Source organism: Lagenorhynchus albirostris, chromosome 4, assembly GCF_949774975.1.
Source record: "Lagenorhynchus albirostris chromosome 4, mLagAlb1.1, whole genome shotgun sequence".
Taxonomy (NCBI): Eukaryota; Metazoa; Chordata; class Mammalia; order Artiodactyla; family Delphinidae; genus Lagenorhynchus; species Lagenorhynchus albirostris.
Window position 1 is genome coordinate 31,838,671 of NC_083098.1, and position 16,416 is coordinate 31,855,086.

At 35.4% G+C, this 16,416-nt stretch overlaps 1 protein-coding gene across 5 annotated transcripts in view; it reads right to left on the reverse strand.

The window, feature by feature from the left end:
* Positions 1–16,416, reverse strand: part of FBXW7 (F-box and WD repeat domain containing 7) — a 207,780-nt gene that overhangs the window by 76,465 nt on the left and 114,899 nt on the right. For 4 of the 5 annotated variants that reach the window (XM_060147787.1, XM_060147785.1, XM_060147784.1 and 1 more), the window contains 2 exons: positions 15,462–16,031; positions 8,583–8,699 (listed from right to left, as the gene is read on the reverse strand). In XM_060147787.1, coding sequence (XP_060003770.1) covers positions 8,583–8,699; positions 15,462–15,962 — 618 coding nt within the window. In that variant the 5' untranslated portion in view covers positions 15,963–16,031. The remainder of the gene's footprint in view (positions 1–8,582; positions 8,700–15,461; positions 16,032–16,416) is intronic. The other variant, XM_060147783.1, reaches the window with a different exon arrangement.

Here is a 16,416-nt window from a genome sequence, read left to right on the forward strand (position 1 = left end):
AACTTTATCAGTTAGAGAATACTGTTTATCATAGCAGTGACTAAGTTGAAAAGAAGTTCATCAATATTCAAAAGGACTAACTCCTCAGTGTAATTTAGAATTAAAGATCGAAGTTTTGTCACTTCATTATATTGATAGTAACTAATCTGAGGAAATAATTTAAGACATTAAAATTAACAAATACAAGGAAGAGAAACTCAAAAGATAAGGTTCTTTGAAGTCTTCAACTATTATTGCACGTTCTCTCTGTCACATGATCAGGCCCTCCTCTAGGTATAAACAATGTGTTTCTGCTGAGTTCATTCTAATCTTCCTTCACAAAGAGGGAAGTATAAATAGTAGCTGAAGAGAAAACACCCTTATTTTCCCTCCAAAACATAATATAGAAATTAATAACGAGCAGTTTTCTTTAAAGTACGTCTGAGGGGGAAATAAAAATTTAACCAAGGCTATACTTAAGATGTTTAATTTCTTTTTCAGAAGCTATCAAAGATAAATAGTAATCCAGAGATCAAACGTGGCTCAAAGTCAGTGTTTTTGGATCCTGCACAAATGTGCCCTGCGGTTCGTAAGAGCCTGAGCAATCTTACTGGCTCAGTCATGACTCTTCCTTCACTCATTCACACTACCTGTTTGGGAATTGTAGATTATATTTCTCATTTCTTCACCCCAAGCAACTAAAAGAAATTGAGGAAGAAGAATCATCTGCTCAAATATTCTTTAGTTCAGGATGATCTGGCTCTATGCTGCAATATTACGTTCTATGTTAACAAAAGAGGAAATCAAAACAAGAAAGATAGCATCTTGGACTGGACGGATCATTCTTTTCTCACATCCATGATGAGGATGCCCAGAGCAACTAACGACAAGACTTTTGTTTTTAATGCACTTATGTGCATATACTTGAGAAATTTTCAAAAAGCATACACATATTCCCAAAGCACAGTAAGTCTGGGCACATATGTACTGTCACCCCAAGGCTCACTTTTTGTTCACTTTTTGTTGGCATTGTTGTTTTAAAATAGCAAAATGAATATATGCTAGCTGCTGGTTAAAAAAAAAAGACACCACTAGGTATCTCACATATTATATGACAGGGCACATAACTACTCCAAATATTAACTTCTAATTCTGAGCAAGGAATAGTGTACTAGAACACAAAGTATAAGAAAAAAAAGCACTTACTAACTATATTTAAACATGTTAAAAGCAATAATAAGGTACCATACGGCCCTCTAGTGTTCAATGAAGAAACAGATGAATTCTTAACTCTTATATATGACATTTCATAGTAAAAAATAATACTTTCTCTGATTTACTAAGTATGTTAAACATGTTCATTTGTGACTTCTACAAAAACCCAAATAGTTTGTATCTTCTGTGGCTTTACTTCTATGTGCTTTCTTTTAAACTACCATCCATGTTTGGAGTATCCAAAAGATTCTGAAAGAATTCTTAAATGTTTTCCATAAAAACATTTCCATAAAAAGATTTTCCATAAAAAAAAACCCAATTCTAAACAGAGAAGAAACAACATTTCTCAATTAAAACTAAACAGTATTAAATTTAAGGAAATTTTCAAAGAAGAAACAAAAATAATAGTGTCATGACTACAAATTAGGTAGGTATTTAGAACACAACTAATCCATATTCTCTAATCGTATTTTCCTTTCTCTGTATTCTACTTCTATAATTCATCCAACTTCGTTTTTATCTTTATCATAATTTATAGATGACATTCATTACAGCAACCAAAGCAATGAAATACATGAAAACTGTATTCCCCAGAAGAGAGGTCAAAGATGGGATTGAGATTTTAGGACAAGAGTCAAGAGTAAAAAAGTAGACTCAGAGGAGATTAAGATTGTAAGCACTGGTGAAAAATGGATTATTATTTTTTATTACATAAAATTGATTATTACTGTCTAAATAAAGTTGGTGAAACACTAATTTCAAAATGGACCTAAGTTTATTACATGTTTTAAAAATATATATTTATTGTTTATATATTGGAGTTTTGTACGGGGAAGGTGGCGACTGGTATATGAGCAAGATCTAAATTATACTCCAGCTCTGTCATTCACTTCCTATAACTTTAAGCAAATAATATTTCCGAGTTAAAACTTCAGAAACCACAGAAAGATCTGAAGTTCTTGTACTTGGTATCGAGATCAATCCTCCAAATGTCAAGGTAGTAAGTTGACTACAGCCTGGAAACTCTACAAATGACCCCTCAAAGTACGACTTAGCCATCAGTAAATCACTAGAAAAAGACAGGATACAAACAAAGAAAATTTAAACAAATTTGCCCAATATTAACCCATATAGATATGTGGAATATATTCAAATAGTCACCTAGAAAGGTTTTATAATTACTTCTAAAAATTCTGCCACTATTCAAAAAAGTTACAACTCCTCATTTTCATTTCTTTACAGCCTCCCAACACTAATTCCTATCCTATAGGTCTCAGCCTAGCTTTCATTTCCTCACTGAAGATATCACTGATTTAATTATTTGAATGTGGATGCATATGTGTTGAGAACTACAAAAGTGGGAGGAACAATGAAAATGCTGGAAGACAGAATTTTAATACAAAATAATCTTAGTAAACAAGAACTTGGGGACTTCCCTTGTGTCACAGTGGTTAGGAATCTGCCTGCTAATGCACGGGACACGGGTTTGAGCCCTGGTCAGGGAAGATCCCACATGCCGTGGAGCAACTAAGCCCGTGCGCCACAACTACTGAGCCTGCACCCTAGAGCCCGCGAGCCACAACTACTGAAGCCCACGCACCTGTAGCCCATGCTCCACACAAGCCATGAGAAACCCATGCACCACAATGAAGAGCAGCCTCCGTTCGCCACAACTAAAGAAAGCCCAAGCGTAGCAACGAAGACCCAACACAGCCAAAAATAAATAAATTTATTTTTTAAAAAAACAAACAAACAAGAACTTGGTAAAGGAGCCAAAATGTGAACTCAGTGCGGATGGAGGCGTGATGGCAAATAACGATAGAAAATCTAATAGGAACAAATTTAAAGTCTTGTACTTAGGTTCAAAAATCTATAAACATTCACATTAAGTGGAACAGGATTAAACTAGACTGTGTTTATAAAAATACATAAGATTTTGTTTTCTGAAAACTGAACTCAATTTTTAAGCATTTTCTACATGCAAAGTACAAAGTCCTATAAGACACAGCAGAATCTTAGAGAATCTACAATCTGATGAATTAATGATCTAGAGCATCAACAATCTAAATATATATAAATTTAAAAAAAAGAAGCTGACTACAACTATCACAATATAAGTTAAAAACAAAGACCTAATGGAGATACAGAATTTTGCTCGGAGTTCTGTGAAATATTTGTAAGGGAGGTAAGATTTGAAATGGATCTTAAAAAGAAGGACAGAAATTTGAAAGAGGCTACAGAGGGAAGAAGACATTTAAAAGAGAAGGAAAAAGCTTAAGCAAAGGTATCAAAGTAGTCTGAATTCCTCTGTTCTCAGAAATGTCAAATAAACTGCTGCTGCTGAGGTAGACAGTAGGGCAGAAACAAGCTGAAGGAAATAAGATCAGGAGCAAGGCAAGGGTGTCTTCTCTCACTACTGTTTTTTGACATCATACTGGGAGTTTGAGCAAATGCAATAAGACAAGAAAAGGAAATAAGGAACATGCAGATTAGGAAGGAAGAAATAAAACTGTCTGTATTCACATATGACATGATCATCTATGAAGAAAATCAGAAAGGATCAACAACAAGAAAAAAACTACTGGAACTAATAAGTGATCATAGCAAGGAATCACCTTCCTATATACCAGCAATAAACAAGTAAACTTGAAATTAAAAATGCATTACCCTTTACATTAGCACCCCCCAAAATGAAGTAGTCATAAATCTAACAAAACATGTCCAAGGTCTCTATGAGGAAAACTATAACTCTGATGAAAGATACCAAAGAACTAACTAAATGGAGACATAGTCCATGATCTTAGATAGGAAGACTCATTATCAAGATGTCAGTTTTTCACAACCTGATGTACAGATTCAATGTAATCCCAATCAAAATCCCAGCAAGTTACTTTGTGGATATTGATAAGCTGATTCTAAAGTTTATACAGAGAGGCAAAAGACCCAGAATAGCCAATTCAATATTGAAAGAAAGCAACAAAGTCAGAGGCAGAGGACTGACTAATCAAGACAGTGTGGTACTGGAAGAAGAATAGACAAATCAATCAAAGGGACAAAATGTCCTCATTTTCCTTTCCAAACTTGTTTTCTTGATAATGCACAAGCATTTCTCCACAGTAAGTAGGTCTTAAAACTTGTAGTAATTAGCTTATCATCATTTAGGTTCACCTCTTATCATGTTGGAAGGAATCCTTCACTGATCACAAGAGCAAAGATGCATGTCTCAACTGGGGAAGAAGAAACCCAGTAAGCAAATGAATAAGCAAAAATATGCAAGGGCAACACTGGATAATCCCTGCCTTGCTTATGATCATGTCACCAATGGAGATAATAAGGATGATAAAAATGACACATATGTTTGCACAACTTTTTAACACTTGCAAAGCATTTCACATTCATCATGTCATTTCAACTCCACACAACACTTTGCAATAAGGTCAGGTATCCTATTCCTGTTTAATGATGAAGAAACTGAGGCTCAAGGAGGTTAATGGATGAGAGAGAGCAGGTAAGCCTTCTTACCTCCTATTCTTTTCAGCACACAAGTCTGTCTAATATTACCTGCCTAACCTATACACCAGGGTTGTGATTCAACAGAGGAAAGCTATCCAACAATGACTTACACAGGTCATGCTGGGGAAAGATGTTGTGGATACAAAAAAAAAGTAACAAAATAAAGAGCCCAGAAACAGACCTACATTACATTATAAATATAATCAACTGACTGATCTTTGACAAAGGAGCAAAGGCAATACAATGGGACAAAGATAGCCTATTCAACAAATGGTACTGGAACAACTGGACATGCACATGCAAAAACTAACTAAAAATAGATCATAGACCTAAATGTAAAACACAAAACTATAAAACTCCTAGAAAATAACATAGAAGAAAACCTAGATGACATTAGATATGATGAAGACTTTCTAAATACAACACTAAAGGTACAATCTATGAAAGAAATAATTGATAACTGGACTTCATTAAAAACTGCTCTGTGAAAAACGATGTCAAGAGAATGAGAAGACAAGCCACTGATTAGGAGAAAATACTTGTAAGAGACAATATGATAGAGGCCTGTTATCCAAAATATATAAAGAAGTCTTAAAACTAAACAATAAGAAAACAAACAACCTGATTAAAAAACAGGCAAAAGATCTGTACAGACACCTCACCAAAGAAGATATACAAATGGCAAGTAAACATATGAAAAGATGGTGAATATCCTATGTCATTAGGGAATTTCAAATTAAAACAACAATGAAATACTACTACATGCTTATTAGAGTGGCCAAAATCCAAAACACTGACAACATCAAATGCTGGCAACAGGAACTCTCATTCATTGCTGGTGGGAATGCTGAACGGTACAGCCACTCTGGAAGAGTTTGCCAATTTCTTACAAAATTAAACATACTCTTACCATACTATCCAGCAATCATGCTCCTTGGTATTTACCCAAAAGAGATGAAAACTTCTGCTTACACAAAAACCTTCACATGGATGTTAGAAGCAGCAGAAATGAGAAACAGTATATACACTGACCCTAGCTATGCAAAATATGTATCTGTGTGGTTAAGGACTGGCAAGTAATACATAAAAATTTATTCACTAATTATTTAGTGACAAATTATTAGGTATATGGGTGCCTTACACATGATAAGTACTCTAGGCAAGATAAGAAATCAAAAGGCTTGAATAGGAGGGAGACAGGAAAACAAATTTAATATAATACGAAATGAGTCATAATAAATATAGCATGGGAGTAGAGATTAAGATAGGGAAACTCTTGGGGCGGGGGGGATAAAAACAGATACTAGCTGGCTTTATGGGTTATTTTACTGTTCCCCTCCTCCCAAAATTACTGTTTCATTGAATTTTCAAATTTTAACAAAAGTGCAACTTGGACCCAGAATGAGATCTAGGCTCAAATTCCTAGCTCTACTACTTACCACATGACTGACCACTGACAAATTACTTAACTTCTCTTCACTTGTTTCTCACCTCTAATATGGAGATAAAACTCAGAACCAACATAACAGGACTGTTGAGATTAAATGAGGTTATATATGGAGAGTATTTAGCAGTGTCCTAGCACATAGTAAATAGTGTTCAGTAAGTGGTTTATTAGTAGTAGTAGCATTTTTATCAGTGCAGCTTGCCATTGCACTGATGAGGTTCAGAGTAAGAACAGGGAATAGTCTGGCTCTACTACACCTGAGCAGCACCTCCATTGACTACAGCATACAACACTTCAAGATCAATTTGTGCAGAGAAGGGCAACCAGGATGGTGATCCTAGAAAACATGTTGAAGGCATTAAGTCTGGTGAGAAGATTATGGATGAATATGACAGCAGTCTTCTCCTATAAGAAAGGCTGTTACTGCTCTACATGGAAGAGAAAGGACCAAAGAAAGGTAATAGATGTCCACATAAAGAACTGTCTAAAAATACAATGCTACTTCACACTGTAGTATTCCCTAGTGACGACTTCATTTTCAAGCCCAAGTCTCTTGATAAAGCTACTGGGCACAGGTCTGGACTTGGTGATCTCAAAGGTCTCCTTCGGATTCTATCTCAGGAGACTTAAAACTAGGATGGAAAACCTAAGCAGTTTAAATATATTAATCAGTTTGAAGAAATGAAGCGTTGGGACCAGGGGACAGGAAGAAAAGCACTGGTGACTTCCTGGTAAAGCACTGCAGAATTATATTTAAAAAGATGGATTCTGAAATTGCTCACAGGATGTTTAAATGAAAGATATTCATGTTTCAGGGACAGCCAAAAGTGCTGCCAAGGCTACTCTAAGTAACTCTGAAGAAACCATATATTAAATAAATGTCTTGAAAACAAAGAAAGATACCACCATGCTAACTACTACTCCTCTAATAATGTGGTAAGGTGACCTTAGAGAATTGCCAGCATGGCACCTGAGTCCTAGAGAGGTGAAGAATTGGTTATTCAAAGAACTCTTAAAGATTTCATTGCTTTTTTTCCCACTATATGAAGAGATCATTATATAATGCCCTTACTTGTGAAAGATGTCTTTTTATCCAGTCTTCCACTGGAGCATTATACATTATGGAAGTTACCTAAAAAGACTAAGTAAGTAGAATAAAAACTGGTTTTTCCCTAATAAATAACAGTAATATATGCCCGTCATAACAAGCTTGGGAAATTCTGAAAAGTATATAAGAAAAAACAGAAATAACTCAACCACATTCAGAGATAATTTCTAACATTTGGTTTAATTCTTTCTGATCTTTTCCCATGCACATATATAGATTATTGTATGTTTATTTCATAGTTAGGATCATATTATATACATAGTTTTGAGTTTTATATTTTTAGTAAATGTTATATTTTTAAGGTTTTCCTGTTATTAAATTTCCTTTAAAAATATGACTTTTAATGACTGTATGAGTTACCCGCAATTGATTTCTGCATCTTAGCAACATAGTTCTTAAACTAGGGTTTTAACTTCTCCTCTGGGGAGTCAACTGCTAATTGTTATTATAATGTTCCTCAATGTAACTATCTTTATAATGAATATCTGAGTTTTAAACTAAACTTAAATGGCATGCTTATTTATAATTTATAGTCTAGCTTGGGTACATCTTAAGAGGTGAAATGAGAATTGCTCACATTGCAATCTGTGAAACTTCAATTCTCAACCTGAATCAGCACTAGAGACAAATACATCAAATTTCTACTGTTCAAAAAATAAAAGAATTAAATGTCAACTCAAGATAAAACTTACCGCAAGAGTCACAAGGTAACACCAAATGAACTGTAACACAGAGAACCAACAACGGGTTCAAGGAATTGAATTTTCTAATTCTAGGAAGGTGTAAAGACACAGATGGAATTTGGCCTGGAATTTGAAGGATCTGGCTAGAGTTTATTAAAAGCAAGGGGAGAAATGGAGATGAAATCAGGTAGAAAAAAACTGGTAAGATTGTGAAACACTTCAAGTGTCCACCTATGGATTTGGCTTCATCAGGGGGAAATGGAGCACCAGATACTTAAAATTGAGGTTACTGATCCACACAGAACAAAAATTCATTTTTAAAAATTCATCCAATAATTCATACTGGCAACACATTGTCAAGGACATGGCATTATAGCCTGGTGCAAACAGAAACATTAAGCAAAGATGCTCTTAAGATTTTTAAACATGACCCTTCAATTTTTATCTTATAAGTGCCTGGGGGTAAGAAAAAGGAAGATCAAGTGTTCATATGTGTTAAACTCTTCAGCAAACCCACAGACTCAGACGATAAGAAAAAGTCAAACCATTTTTTCACCAAATGAACAGAAGACTAGGATATTAAGAGACTAGAAAATCTAAAGAGAAAAATTAAAAACTGATAGGAAGAAATACATACAGTAGTAGTTTTAGCTTTCAGTGGACCGCTCAGGTGACAATGCCCAAGAGACAGGTAGAAATGCAGGACTGAGGCCTGGGTGAATGATGGGCCCTTGAGACTTAATTTTGGAGTTACCTACCAAAGTAAAAACAGAACCCCTTTATCCTTTTCATACCCTCTTCCTTATCACCAACAAAAACAACATGAATAAACATCAGTTCATTTTAATTATATACATATGAAATAATCTGCCTCAGGAACATTTTGAGTATAACTATCTTTGGTATTTGTGGATACTTCAGAGAAGGTTATCATCTGCATAAAGTACAAATCAATGGAACACTATTAAAAAATTTTTAAATTCTCCATTCTGTGGGAAGATTTGTTTTGGTGTATAATTAAAATCCATAATTAATTAATTATTTGCAGTGAACAGGATAACAGATTTAAACATGACCAACATGAGAGCTATTATGGTTTAAAATAATGTTAATAAGTATTTTTAAAACCGCACTAACAGGAATTAATTAGAAATTGACCATAAACTAAAGTTCATTTTGGCATCCAGTTGTAAAATTCACAAAGCATTTAAAGTATACAGATGTTTTAAAGAAGAAAATTTAGAGAAACTGACAAATTCTAATAGAAGGAAATGATGCCTACCTATCAACTAGGACGATCTGTGAAAAGCATCCCTGTGGAAATTTGTTCTATTCTTATTTTTATCAGAAATCAGCCCACTTATTATAATATGCTCCCACTCCTCCTGAGCATCTTTTTAAAAGTATTTATCTATTTCTCTATTAATAACTTTTTCCACTAGAGGGTGATATGATGACTGAACACTAAAGGTCATAAAAAGTACATAGACTGATATCTTCTGTGGGGAATGAAGTGTGTTCTGTGAGATTAGGGATGGAGGATAAGAGACAGACAAAATGAGGTCACAGGCCTACATCTGCAAACTACTTGCACGTCCCAGGCACTACACTACTTGCTTTACATAAATTATTTTACTCAATCCTTATAAAAACCCTGTGAAGTAGGTATTATAGTCTTATTTTACAGATAAGGAAACAGTTCAATGAGATTACATATTTATGGCCATATAATGAGCGGCAAAATCAGAATTCAAGTTCAAGCCTGAAAAGCTCTTTTCACCCTACTAAGTTAGGCGAAATCCATCTCCTCCAGTGTGTCCCCTTCCCTCCGCTTCCACCCTCTCCACATGTTTAAAATTGGGTTAAACTGGGCCGAGTGAATGTTTCCAGTCTGTTCTCCTTCACAAATGCAGGAGGCATGGCTATTTGTTGGGCTATGTTTCCTAGTGGATGTTATTCAAGATGACTGATCTCTGGACCTCTCTCCACCTAACAGAATTTAAACTTTGGTTCTCTGTCTTACAAGAACAAGACAAGGCCAGGGACTTCATGACATGGCCATCGCTCTCTAGAACTCTACCTAAATAAAGTGGAATTTAGAACCCTACTTGATTTCAGTTGTTACCCACATTGTCCTACAAAGTTTGCCAGTAGGTCTGGCTCAAGGGAGCAGCTGAAAGATGCTGGACTAGAAACAATACTGTAGTTTTGATCCCCTGACTGGTTAGTGATCCTTGTCCCTAGCTCCTCTATTGTTTTGAATCTAGAGACAAGAAAGTCTCAGGCCTCTTATACACTAACATACTGCTTCTTTGAATATATACATATTTTTACTAGACACTTATTTCTTATTTGAGGGAAAAAGGATTTTAAAAAAAACTGCTTAGGGACTTCCCTGGCAGTCCAGTGGTTAAGACTCTGCGCTTCCACTGCAGGGGGTGTGGGTTTGATCCCTGGTTGGGGAACTAAGATCCCACGTGCCGTGCGGCACAGCTAAAAAAAAAAAAAAAAAAGGCTTAGTTACCAGGAGAAATCTAACAATCAGGATGGCAAAAAAGATATATTAATTTGAGATAAGGAATGAAGTTATGTGAGAACAAATAAAACGCACTATGATAGACATGGAAGAAGCAGAAATCGGTGCTCAAACATGGTTCTCTTCATGAGAAGACCAGGAGGATACAAGATCTGGCCTGATGGTAATCTCATTTGCTTTTCATTTTAGTAGAAAATGAGTTGATACTCTACATTAAACATGGAAAAGAAGTCTTTAGTATGGGCTGGGCATCTCTTCAGGAAACAAGATTTTAAAAAAAAATTATATATATATATATATATATATATATATATATATATATATAAAAGATTGTTGACACAGGGAGTTAAAACTGAAGAGATGGGCATTTCTATTCGGGGAAGCAAGTTGAATTTCAAATTTGCAGGCAGACTAACCAAACTTACAGAAATAGCTGGCACACAACCACTAATTAAGAAGCACATTTGATGGAATACAGAGAGAATTGATATCTGTTATCCAGTCTCAAATTTCATTGTCACTTCTTCCTGTTATAACTTTAGCCTTGAGCCCTCATAACTTCAGTACTTGTTAAATATCACAAAGAAAAGCATTTAACTAAGCAATCTGTACTTTCTAAAGGATAGCTCTGTTGATTTCAAATGTGATATGGTATTAGAAAACCACCATACTCCAAAGCCTAGAACCTAGAGACTTAAAATTCTGCTGAAGATCTTGTTTAGTAATGTTTGCCAAACTCTACCATAGGGGGCAGCATAGCGCATGGAAAGAAAGGGTTTTTCTGAAATTAGGCAGATCTGTCTTAAAATCTCTTGCCACTTACAGTGAAATTTTGGGGTGCTGGCCTCTCTGCAAGCTCTGCTTACTTAAGTTTGTTTGCGAGTTCATAGGAACTCGCAAACAGTATGGACTTAATAAGCACCAATTCTTGACTGCCACTGCCCTTGACTCTTAACATTAAGAAAGTCTGGAATTTCTAATTTATATTATTGCCATAGACTCCCATTAAAATAAATATTTGGTGACTAGAGGGAAAAAAGATTGTCCTAAGAGTTTTGATAGTTTCCAATATGCTTTCAAAGAAAAGCCCAATACAATGAAGGACCAAAAATGGTTTTTCTCATTAATATCATATTTGCATATATAGCATGTTCAGGAATGCCAAATAAGTCTAGTGGTCCAAAGGGTATGTTTAAGAAACTGCCCAAAAACAAACAAACAAAAAAACAAAAAAAAAAACATTTGAAAGGTATGCTGGGTAAGACTGTAGAAGGCTAATCCCATGTTAACATTAAAAAATGGGATTTTAAAAATACTTATTATATACCTCTACTCTTCTCAAAAGTTATAGTTTAAGAGGATTTAAAAGAAATTGTGGCTTAGGGTAATATCTGTAGAAGTGTCTTATGTTTATAATGATCAAGAGTTTAAAGTGTCTTATGTTTATAATAATCAATAATTTGGAGCTGCTCCAAAATAAAGTAATTTTGATACAGTGAGAGCTTTCCCCCTGTTTACTGTAGTTAAAAGATTTATACACATGGGTGACTGACATTTTCTTTTGAAGTAACACAGTACTAGGTGATTTTTTTAAATGTTGTTGAAAAAATAAAATGTTGTTGGGAATGATCCTGAAGAAGCATTTCAAGAACAAACAAAAAGGAAAACGAGCCAATCTCAGATTGACATCCTACTTATTAGAAGGGCATCTCTGCCTTGGCAATCAAATAGTTTTATATTCTTCTTGCCATACTTATTAAGGCAAATGACCTCAAGATAAACAGCATATCAAAAGTGCATTTTACACACACACACACACACACACACACACACACTCACATAAACACATGAACACATCTAGCTCTGTTGCTGTTAGTACTCAGTCCACTCCTGTGGCCTTGTATGTATAACACAATAATTGTATTCACAACTCAAGAGTCACTAGGGGAAACAGACTTAAATTCACTATTTTTTTTTTAAGGAGGTAGCTAATCTGTATAAGACATATCTAAAAGTTCTGTTTATGGTTTCATCTTGAAGGGAAGGGAAATATAAAGCACCTGTCAAATCTGTATACTGGAAATTTTCCTACTGAACACTATGATGACTTCTCCTTTAGGTAAATGATACATTTCATCTAGCTGGCTTTCTAGTTTTTAATTTAAAATGCAGCAGAATTCATTGACAGCTTTGCATTGTTCTGAAAGGCTTAGTTTTGATTAAACTTCTTTCTTAAATAAGATAATGCAATTAAATACTAAATCCCTATTCCTCCATCTGAATCCTCAGAAAAAAACAGGAGAGATATAAATTTCCTCTTTTGAGATAGTAACCTTGAGGGAGAGAAATCAAGAGATCAGGTATATGAGCTGGGCAAATTGCACTATAAAAGGTTTGAGCTTTGCCATTGGTTGTGTTAGAGCCATCTGGCTGAGTTCCAAAGCACCACTTCAACACCTTGAGACAGGGATGGTAAAAGGGATGAAAACCACCACTTGAAGCCACTTCCTTCTTAGATCAAACCAATTAAATAAAATCTAAACTTGCAGACAGGCTAGGGAAATTAGGGATAAACATGTTTTAGAAAGAGTTTAAGGTTCACAAGCCGAAGCAAAACTGATACAGCAATTCAACTATTAAACCGAGTGTCTAAGCTATTTTATTGCAGGTCAAGTTAAAGAGGATGATGTTAAATCTGTGTGTGTGTTGTTTATGGGCTAAATAAATGATTCACTGTAAAATTTACAAGTAAGCAAATAAGAGGATAAACTACCTCAGCCATTATTTATTTTAATGTCTGTAAAATAAGTAAGGTATTATTTGAGTTAAAATGCTCCTTTCCAAAGAATTGTTTAACTCACAGTCTACTCTACATGGATATTCATGATTTTTATCTAATTTTTAAATGATAAAGAAACAGAAAGCATGCAAAGATAAAGATCTATGAGCGAAGAAGCCTGAAGGGAAAAAAAGGATAGAAGTTATGCTACATACCTCATTCATTCTGAATATAATTCTTTTTACGTTCTCTCCTCTTTATATAGACCACTGCTTAGCAACACTGCCTAAAATATTGATTAAGATAAATTCTAACTCCAGCAAAATGCACATGATGTCCTTATTGAATTTCCTGTAATTTCAATAGCACCAAAATACAGAGAAAATAAATTTCAATGCAGAAGAGAAGTCAGCACTTAGATGACTGAGGAGCTAGTGAACAAGACCAAGGTATGTAAAGAAAATTCTCATTTCCAGCTTTGGGTGGTGTGTGTGTGTGTGTTGTGTGTGTGTGTGTGTGTGTGTGTGTGTGTGTGTGTGTGTGTGTGTGTGTGTGTGTGTGTGTGTGTGTGTGTGTTCATATTCTTTACAACTTAATTTTTTTTTATTATGGAAAACTTTAAACATACTTGGAAAACTACATAGAATACCCATGAACCCCCATGTCCCTATAACCCGGCTTCAACAATTAGCAGCTCATGGCCAATCTATACCCTCCTTCCTATTCTCCCCTTTGGTATTATTTTGAAGCAAAGCCCAGACACTGTATCATTTCATTTTGACTGTAATTTGATGGGGGAAAGGGAATACAATAGAAAGACTGGGTAGTGAGCAATGCTTCCTCTTTCTCTCCACAATCCCTGCCCCTTGTTATGACCGCAATTTTAAGTGATAATTCCAGGAATGTTTTGAGGAAAGAAGCCCACATGCCACCCCACAGAATTAACACTGGCAATTCCATATTTACTCAAACACTTCCCACTTCCACCTCAGACAGCAGCTCCCTGCCTATCCAGCAAGGACAATTCTGGGAAGCAATGACGGCGTGTGATAGTGACAGCGTATCCAGTCCTTAACTCTGGCACAGCCTCCAAGGACTGTATAAAATGGAATTGTCTCTCAGCACTAGATTAGTCACCAAGTCCCTGAACTGACAGGATTCCTCTAGTTTAGACAAGAGTCTAACTGTCCACCTTTTAAAACATGGCTATGGCTAGTTTCCATGGGCTACCACCAGCTAAATGAGATAAGGAGGCAGATCCAACAGAGCTGTCTCCCAGGAACAAAGGGAAAGGAAAACTGCAAGCAAGGGAAGTAGTGGCAGTAACTTGAGCGGAAGTTGGGAATCTAAGTGCACCTTCATATCACCTCCTATTTCTCACAGTCAAATACCAACCAAAATGATGTGGTTATCCTCAAATTGCCTGGAGAAGCAAATGGAGTGTTCCACTAAAATGGAATCAGGAAAAAAAAAAAAAAATCCTCTGGGGCTCCTAAATGCTTTAACTTTAATAAAATAACTAGAAGAAAACAAGCAGTGAAGACAGCACCATACATTCTTGTTGTTTTATAAAGTAGGAAAAATGTTTCATAATCTTAAATACGTCGGCGTCTAGCATTTTAACTTATAAAAATACCTACTCAGATTTCCCCAACAACCAAATACTAATATTCAGACTGTAATTTTACCTTGTTTACATAACAAAGAGAAAACTATTTACAAAGGATATATCTTATTCATCATAATAAGAAAACTAATTATGAGGTAGCTTCCAGTAACTAGTGCCTTGGAGTAACACCTGTGAATACACAGCCCACCAGCCCAGCTGCACTTGGTAAATAAGAAAAGAGCCTTCACTACTTGATCTACACAAATCATGTTTCACTCCAACCCTCTCCACTACATGCAACCTACTAACCCTTGTCCCAGGGACAAAACTGATAATGAAATTTGATATTAATGATTTTTCATAGTAATAGGATCAAATACCCTCTCTCCATGTGTAATAACATTGTCCCATTATCAGTATTTCTATTTCTAATACTTTCTAATACCTTCTGTAAAACAAAAATTAGTTCATTTTATTACTACACATCTGAAGATTAATTTTGCAATACTACAAAGACTGTGAGGAAAGTTTCGTTACAATTAATACGGATATGTAAAATTTCTCAGGTGAAGAGCAGACTAAATGTACTTACTTTTGTTGTCTTTGTATAGAACGGGGAGGAGAGTTGGTGAATAGGCAGGTCCACGATACTACTAGAGTTTGTGACACTGTTACTATGTGTATGTTCATCTTCCCTGCTGCTGTCATCAGACTGATCAAAATCATCACTCTCCTGGTCCATTTCCTCTTCCTCTTCATCCTCCTCATCTTGTTCACCAGCATGTTCCTCGTCTTCCTCTTGTTCCTCTTGGTTTCCCGAGGAGTCCTCATCTACTGAAATAAACCGGTTATTGTTTTCTTCCAATTGTCCTTGCTGGGAATCACTTTGGTCTCCAGGTCTAGGTTCTGCTCCAACGACTTCACCATTCCTTGCAGTGTGCTCCTCCTCTTGTTGTCTTAGCTGCTGCTGCTGTTCCTCCTCCACCACGCGATTCATCTGCTCCTCATCTGCCTGGCTTGAGGAAGGGTTACCTCTCAGAGAGCCTCCAGTTCGTCGTCTTTTGCTGCCCACAGAGAGCAGTTCCTGATTCATTTCCAAAAGCCAGCTTGCTACTTCTTGGACCTTGGCTAGACTATCAGAAGATGCAAAGGTTTTCACATTCTGTAGAGAAAAATGGGGGGAGGGAAAAAAGGTTTGTACAATCTACATTATCTTCTACTTTTATGTTATATGTCTATATTCCAAATTTCATTAAAGACTGTAAAAAGTATTTGATGCCATGGAGACATTAAGATGTTCTTTTGGAGTCAGTATAGAAAGTTTAAATTATAAAAGTATGAGACTTTATAAAGACATACACAAAAATCATATAGTAAACAGCTTTATTTTAATCTCCTTTTAAAAATAATTTTAGAACAAAGGTTTATAGTTTAGTTGCTTTGACCAATAAAACATAATCTAACCAATAAAACATTTTTAAATTTTAGATCAGTAGCTCATAAACTATACCCTTTGTCAAACTTCCACAAAATGTTAAGAAGTGTAT